Source organism: Etheostoma cragini, chromosome 16 (assembly GCF_013103735.1).
Source record: "Etheostoma cragini isolate CJK2018 chromosome 16, CSU_Ecrag_1.0, whole genome shotgun sequence".
NCBI classification, from domain to species: domain Eukaryota; kingdom Metazoa; phylum Chordata; class Actinopteri; order Perciformes; family Percidae; genus Etheostoma; species Etheostoma cragini.
The window spans coordinates 10,071,180-10,079,097 of NC_048422.1; the positions used below are offsets into that span (position 1 = coordinate 10,071,180).

At 40.5% G+C, this 7,918-nt stretch overlaps 1 protein-coding gene across 1 annotated transcript; it reads left to right on the forward strand.

Annotated features, from left to right (window-relative positions):
* Positions 1 to 783: 783 nt before the first annotated feature.
* On the forward strand, positions 784 to 6,838 carry LOC117959918 (progestin and adipoQ receptor family member 3-like). The gene is made up of 7 exons (XM_034897321.1): positions 784 to 986; positions 1,394 to 1,634; positions 2,295 to 2,457; positions 3,835 to 3,990; positions 4,103 to 4,300; positions 4,533 to 4,623; positions 5,975 to 6,838. The coding sequence occupies exons 2-7, from the start codon at positions 1,423 to 1,425 to the stop codon at positions 6,115 to 6,117; spliced, it is 963 nt and encodes a 320-aa protein (XP_034753212.1). The 5' UTR covers positions 784 to 986; positions 1,394 to 1,422; the 3' UTR covers positions 6,118 to 6,838.
* Positions 6,839 to 7,918: the final 1,080 nt, after the last annotated feature.

A 7,918-nucleotide genomic window follows, 5' to 3' on the forward strand; every position in this document is an offset into this window, starting at 1 on the left:
TGTCCTCATAGGACCACTTTATGTGTCAACAAACAGAAGCACCACCAATATTGTAATTAAAATTCCCTCTCATGAACTGTTGCATGTACACCATCAATCTGAAATGTTCAACACATTCCAGGAGTTCTTCTTTGTTGTGTAGTGCTGTAATTATGTATTTCATTGTGTTTGCAGGGATTCAATGCAATGACTGCCTACGGCTTGCTGGTAAAATTAATTTCATTTTTTAAGAAGGATGAAGTCATGACAGTAAACAACTCTCATAATAACATACCAAAGTCATTTTGTCAGCAAATTGCATCCATTCTGTTTAATCTTGTGCTAGCCAGGGCTCCCCCCTTGGACATCTCATGGATGGCTGTTGTGGATTATGTGATCTGGGGTTCATTTTTGGGTGTACCAGTTGGACTAGAAGACAAAGAGAGATTTTTGTTGCATGTCTCCTTGAATCATTGACCTCTCCCCCATTCAAGTAAACACACAATGTAACGTTTAATACAACTTAAGAGTGTTAAAAGCGGAAAGAGACCACCAAGTTATCATTAACCACTCATAAAGTGTGCAAAATGACTATAATTTGAAGTGGAACGACTCTGCAATCTGGAGTGTGTCACAATGTGTTCATGTATCTATCAGTGTTAAATCCCTCGCGGCAGCACTTGCTGCTTAAAGCCGCAACAAGATTATTTTGTTTCTAAATTGATTAAATAGTGTTTTTTCACCGTCTACGCTCCAGCTCCAGTCCTCCACACTTACCAGTTGGTGGCAGCAACGTACCGTTCGGGTTTAGTGTTGTGCCCATAGAATTAACGGTGTGGTTGTAGCCAGTTGCTCAGAATATGTAACGCTAGCTATGTCGTGCTTTGTTTGGTTGTTTTTTTTAAACTAAAATGTAGGTTTTCTTAAACACAATGCCGGCTTGATAGTCATCCGGATATGGCAGAATTGGCTGAACAAGGACAACGACGGTAGGACTGCGACTAATGGTGAGCCTTCATACCCCTGTTTTCAATCAGTTTAGCTGGGTAAAACGATGCCTGCGCTAGCTTGCTAACATAGCTTGCAAATAAAAAAGCAGTCTGACACACAGTTTGAAGATAAAAAAGCTATTATTTAAAAGTGAAATAGACAATAGCCTCTGCGTTGAAGAGTGTCTGCGGATGTGGTACAGACTAGCTAAGGCTTTTGACAGGATGAGGAAGTCGGTAAACATGAATAACATCACCAACGTTAGCTTTAGCTAGCTTAAATACGCGTTTTTAAACGGGGTGTATCAACACTGGAAGTCACTAACATTAGATGTTCGCACATTTTTCTGCTCATTAATCTCTATCATGTGAACTGAAAAATAAAATTGTGGTTTACTTTATCTTTTTTTCCTCTCCAAACTCAGCCTAGCCTCGCTGACTTGCCTTGTACCAGATGAGCTGGTACAAGATGCTGCTGAAGATGCCCCAGAAGCTGATGCAGACTGCCCACTACATAGAGCTGGGCAGCTACCAGCACTGGCCGGTGCTGATACCCCAGAGGATACGACTGTACACCTACGAACAAATCCCCCTCTTTCTCAAAGAAAACCCCTACATCACAGACGGCTACAGGGCCCACCTGCCCTCCAAACTCTGCCTAAGGAGGTAGAAGTCATGATGGGAATGTATACTTTAAATAGCAGAGTTATTTACAACATTCAAGTCATGTTCAATCGAGTATTTGTTTTTGTACTTAATTGACTGTTGGATTACTTTCTGGCTTCATGGTGTCAATTATGTAGATAGCCTGCATATCACAGTGTATGCACATTAAGATTTTGCATGTTGGTGTATCTACATAGAGAGCATATTGACATACTGCATCACAGTAAGGTATGCAAGCTGCACTGTGGCACAGAAAAAATCACTGCAAAGGGTCATCCGGTCTGCAGAAAAGATCATAGGCTGCTCGATGACCACACAAGCATCGCTAATCAAGAAACAAAATCAATGACCTCTCTCAACCAGGCCACAAAAACTTTCAGTCCCCTCATCTTTTTCTCCACAAGCCATCACTTTTCCTAAGATTTTTTGGGTGTGCGAGTACGGCATGAGTAAGGGTCTTATTATGTGTATGTGAGGCCATGATTTGTGGAAGGGTATGGTGTGTGTGTGTGTCTGTATGAATGTATTGTATACGTCTATGCTACAGAAGGAGTAGCCCTTTAATTTTGTTGGCAAAAATGTTTCAGAATGACAAATAAAATCTTTCTGATACAGACTGGCCTTGTTGACAACATCTTTGTTTCTTCTATTCTGTTGCAGTATTTTTATTCTGTCCAATGAGACTGTGAACATTTGGAGCCACCTTCTGGGTTTCCTACTCTTCTTCTCTCTGGGGGTCAATGACCTCTCCTCAGTGCTGCCAGCCTCTGGAGCCAACAGAGAGGACTACGTCATCTACACTGTAGGACTGTTCTGCTTCCAGGTAAAACATGATTTGGCTGACTGTGAGGGTGCCAAAAGCTGTGATTGTCGGTTTCTGGAGTTGATAACCGAGAAGGTCTTTTAACCTCATCCACATCTTCTTGTTTACTGGGTTGTTTAGATCTGAATGCAAAACATGTTGTTTTTTAAAGATACTATGTACAGTGTATTCCAGGCTTATTATAATACGCTTTCCTGTAATTTTACTAATTTAACAGTTTTACAGTTCACAATTATTACGAACATCTTCATTAGCTGAATGTTTGTACTGTATATAAATAAATATATATAGTGTGTGTGGCTTAACAAACTGATTGGTGTAGGTTCACATTTCCTACCACAGGTGCAATCAGTTCACCTCAACCCAAGGTGTGTAAGCTGTGTTTAGGTGTAACTGTTGTAAAGGTGGGGTTGATTGTATTTTAAAGAGGTATGTGAGTGTAGTTCAATGTAGAGACAGTGTTTCTGTGTTAGCTGTGCACAGTGTGTGTTGTAGATTGTGTAGCAGCTGATAACGGGATTGGAAACGTGGTAATGCATACAAAACAGTATGAGTCCCATTTACAGTAGGTGTTTTAGGGCGGGGGCCGATATGGATATCACAATATTTTAAAAAAAATACCTCGATATCAATACTGAAACAATATTGTTGTGTTGATTATTGGGGCTTTCACAAAATATCTACACAATAACATTTTTGATCTAATGGATATAACGACACAAAGAATAAATGGGTAAAAGCAAATAATAGAGCAGTTATAACTGTTTGGTGAGTTTAGAAAATGACATCGCTTTACTGTAATGCAGCCTTTAAAACCAGTTAAGACAACACTTATGCAATATTAAGCTATTACGATATCAAAAATCTTAGATAATATCTAGTCTCATATCACAATATTGATATAATATTGATATGTTGTCCAGCTCTAGGTATATTCACGTGCGTGTGTGGGGAGTGTGTGCTTGAGAGAATGACGGCGATTAACTGCGGCGCGAAACGACTTTCTGACCACAGTGGGAAATCTGTAGCAGGAAAAGTTAACCCTCTCCTTGATTTCATGTTGTTTATTGAGAAGGAGAACCAGGAAATGAGTCAGGGGAAATGCAACGTGCGTTGCCTCTACTTTTCTTTGTTAATTTTTTCGAAAGGTGCACCGCAGACTACGGCTTAAGGTCCGACATATGAACTTACAAACTCCTCTCATTGTCTTTGTCCACACAAGTGCATTAAAAGGATAAAACAAAATTAACTTGATAAAACTAATAATGACAATTATAAAAAAGCTCTAATTTGGGTTGGATGTTATGACATATTTGTAAGCGATGACCCTCACAAATATCTTCCAGTCTGTAATGGAATTGTGGGATTTCATCGCAGGTGTGCATGTTGTGTTCTGTGGGGTATCACCTGTTCGCGTGCCACCGGTCGGAGAAGACTTGCCGTCGCTGGCTGTCGTTGGACTACGCAGGCATCTCTGTTGGCATCCTGGGCTGTTATGTACCTGGGATCTTCTACGCTTTCTACTGTAATGCTGTAAGTGTGAATAGCCAACATATCTTTCTCTTAAGATGGTATACTAACAAAGAAACAGATGCTCCAGCTCAGATTAGACTGTATCTAATCGGCTACTCTTGCTGTCTTACAGTTTTGGCGACAGGTCTACCTGCTGACCGTGCTGTCCTTGATCCTGGCCGTCTTCTTTGCTCAGGTCCACCCTCGTTACCTCAGCAACGACTGGCGACGGATACGGACGGCGATCTTCTGCTGTGTGGCTGGCATCAGTGTGATTCCTGCCTGTCACTGGGTCTGGCTCAATGGAGGATTCGCCACTGCTGTTGTTCAGGTCAGAAAACCAAGTAATATAATATAACAAGCAGAGAGATGCTCAAATACTTACATGTATTACACCTTCGTATACGTCTGCATAAAGTCTCTATAGTCTGCAGCTTCATTAACAGTAAGTGTTCCTCTAGTGTGTTACAAGTCTCACTCATGAATCTTTGTCCTTTCTTCCCCTAAATGTATAACTGTATAATGTTTAGTCATGTAAATCCTGTTTTTTGTTGTATGTGCAGCTGTTCCTGCCTCGTGTGCTAGTGATGTATCTGATAGCTGGATCTGCCTTCCTGTTCTATGTCACCAAGATCCCTGAACGCTATTTCCCCGGTGAGTCCTTCTCTTCTGTACAGGGCTAGTGGAGAGCTTTGGTGTCAAACCAAGTCAGACATTTGAAATGAACAAGAAGAAATCAGTGATTGAGGTTACTATTGGCGTTTTTCAATTAATGGTACCTGCTCGACTCGCCTCGAATCAACTCGGCCGCGGTGCCCCGTCCTCCTTTTTCCATTACAGATAAGTACCACCCCAGGTGCGAGGCGAGCGTGGCTGGTCATCATAGCAGGAAGCTGCCGTGACCTAACGCAATACACACACAGAACGTCAAAGGTGTGTTGTTTTCGAGTCTCTTGCCACAGACAGAAGACAAATTAGTTTCAAAATAAGCCGGAGGCAGCAAAAATAAAAAAACTCTGGCTAAAGTATTTTAACACAAAGGGTTTGTCAAAGACACCCCCCTGTCTGTCGCTAGCAGTGATGACGCAGTGAATAGTGACAATTCTCTCCAACCAGTCAGTAGTCTGTAGGTTTTCCCTTCACTTTTTGGTATTAAGGTGGTAAGTCAAGTAGGTACCATACAGTGGAAAAACACCATATGTATTTTCAAATAAACAAAATAAACTGGATTGACAAAAAGCTGTGACACTGTTCACCCAGTGTGACACCATATGTATTTCAGTGTTAATTGTTTTTTGTGTGTCAGTGAAGGTCGGACCTCTAAGCAGTTTCTCCGTCTGCAGTTTAAGGTTTTAGAGGGTTTAAACCTGTGCTGTCTGGAGCACTGCCCACTAGGGCTGTATGATATGAGGAAAATATCTTGTTGCAATTATGTTTGACTGATTTTGCAATTACGATAAGATTGCAATGCCCCCGTACTCTGCTTCCGACTAACTAGTAGTCCTTACCTAGCTACTGCGCATGTGCGACTCCCAACAAAGATGGAACAGAAGTGAGATGCCTCACTCTGTAATTAAAACAGAGAGCTCAACACACAGGGTGAAAAGAGGAGCAGCAGCAATGTCCTACAACAAAAATATGTTGTTTTTTGAAAATGAAACCACACAAACCTATGAATAAGTATGAACATAATATGAGCACTCAGAATTATTTGACATATAGTTTGCCTTTAACAAATATTATGCCCTACTGCAAATTGGATATTACACTAGTCAAAATTGGGATTTTGATAAAATAGCAACTTATTGTTTTATTTTACTTATTATATAATATTTATATCATATAAGATGTTAAAGTTTTTGTCTGGATATTAAATGTTACATATCCTCCTGAAGTTTATTTTTATTCTTGTACATTGTGAAGTAAACTATGATAAATAAATAAAAAAAGAGTTAAGTAAGAAGTTAAAACACTATTCCAATCATTTTTTCCTGTCCTCTTCTAGGCCAGCTCAACTACCTGGGCGCCAGCCACCAGGTGTGGCACATACTGGTGGTGGTGATGTTTTACTGGTGGCACCAGACGGCTCTTAACATCATGCACTTCAGGCACAGCCAGTCGTGCCCGGCCCAGCCCACCAGCAGCTAAGTTGAACTGATCAGATGTTATGGAAAGGCAATCAGCTGCAATCAGGCTAATATCGATCATTGTTAGTAGACGCCAGTTAAACTCAATATTCTTTCACTTTTTGGTAGACATCAGTTAAACTCAATAAGTTAATATTCACAGAGTTCTTCCCAGTTAGCCGCTGGTTAGAATTCGCTGCCTAAAGGTCTTTCAACCACTAACTAGCAGAAGCTCCTGACTAAAAGCTGCTAGGGTGTAAGCCTGAGAGTCTGACGGTAGCTAGTAACTTTCACTGAGCCGTTGGTTACGGTTTGGCTGCAGTCAAAGGCCACTATATAAGTCTACCGTCTCCAACAGTAGATATCAGATATGTGGCTTGACTCTACTATAAATGTTAAATTCTCTTAATCAATATATAGATGCATGAAGCAGGAATTTAAATTGGTCTGTAGAAACAGACTAAGGTTTGGTCTTTTTAATTGGTGAGCATGTTATCTCAAGGTTTGTTTTGACTGTGATTTTGTTTTTCTACAAAAGTATTGAAATATACCCATACGGATTATTTTGAATCAGACATAATAGCCTGTGTGAACAAAGACTTTTTTGATTTATCAATGTTTTCCTACAAGATTCGATTGTATGAAATGTCTCGATGAAAGGTGGAAAGCACCGAACAAAAACACCACAACTGGAAATTCTACATGTGGACACTGTGAACTGCCTGTCTCTGGGAGGAAAAAAACCCGCCTCACGCTTTTGAACAAATAGTTAAAGGTCAATCCAAGATCAATCTGCAATATCCAAGAAAAAAATGTGGCTACCATATTTAGCCTGCGGCGCATTGTTTTCTTAGAACTGCTATCTCCATTGCTCCATCCCACATCAAGGACATTTTTTGTTTACCTACATTCACTGGTATGCACATTTATGTGCTCTGAGATGTAGTTTATGGAGCTCACAGCATCGGAAAATGTCATTTTGTCATTTTTTTACAGGGATACTTTGCTGAGTTCCCACAAGCTTTGTATCATAACATTGTGGGTAGTATGTGGAAATGAACTATGGTAACCTTCCATCCATTTTTCGCCAAGATCTTCATGCTCCTCTCCGAGCTCAAAACCGCTGGATAACACCTTTCGCGTCATCCCGCGATATTTCGCTGATTCGACGGCTGTTGCTTGAACTACATATTTTTATGCATACTGACACAAAAAGAGAATAGAAGCAGATCGAGAGAGACGTCTCTCTCTCTCTGTCTCTCTCCAACTCACACCCAACTCAGATTAAACTGTAAAACAAGACAGCGCTCATCAAATTTGAACCGAGATTATGGTACTGCATTGGAAAGTTTTCTCAACAGAAATGTTTTCAGAAACCAAATTAAGCTTACTGTTAAAAAAAAAAAGAAAAAACTTTATTGGAGTTTTGTTACCGGTTTGTGATCAGCCATCTGCCATATTGCTTTGAAAGCAGTCTGGAAGTCTGGTAGTGGAAGGTACTCTACCTTTTTGAGCAAAAGGGAACACGACAGCCCCTTTCCTCTGTTCTCTCTGGTCATGTAGCACCAATTTTAAATGTTTTGTGCACCATTCTACTGCATAGCAATCCAGTTTTACGAAAAGATTTTCTCTCTAGTGGTGAAATACTTCTTTAAGCTGTCACTGATTGGTCAACCCGTGTGGCTGATCAGTTATCAGCCATCAGATGTCACCCGTGCACCCGTTGGTTCATAAAGGCTGCACGTGTGAAAGATGGTTGTTATTGTCTATTTGATGCTGTTTAAATGAGGCCAGTGTAAAGTGTTACAGTAACCTAAAACCCT

Excerpts from the sequence above, each read along its gene's own strand:
- LOC117959918 (XM_034897321.1), top strand. The coding sequence starts at position 1,423 with ATGAGCTGGTACAAGATGCTGCTGAAGATGCCCCAGAAGCTGATGCAG. Across the intron at positions 2,458-3,834 it reads TAGGACTGTTCTGCTTCCAG|GTGTGCATGTTGTGTTCTGT; the intron begins GTAAAACATGAT and ends ATTTCATCGCAG. Across the intron at positions 4,624-5,974 it reads CCCTGAACGCTATTTCCCCG|GCCAGCTCAACTACCTGGGC; the intron begins GTGAGTCCTTCT and ends GTCCTCTTCTAG.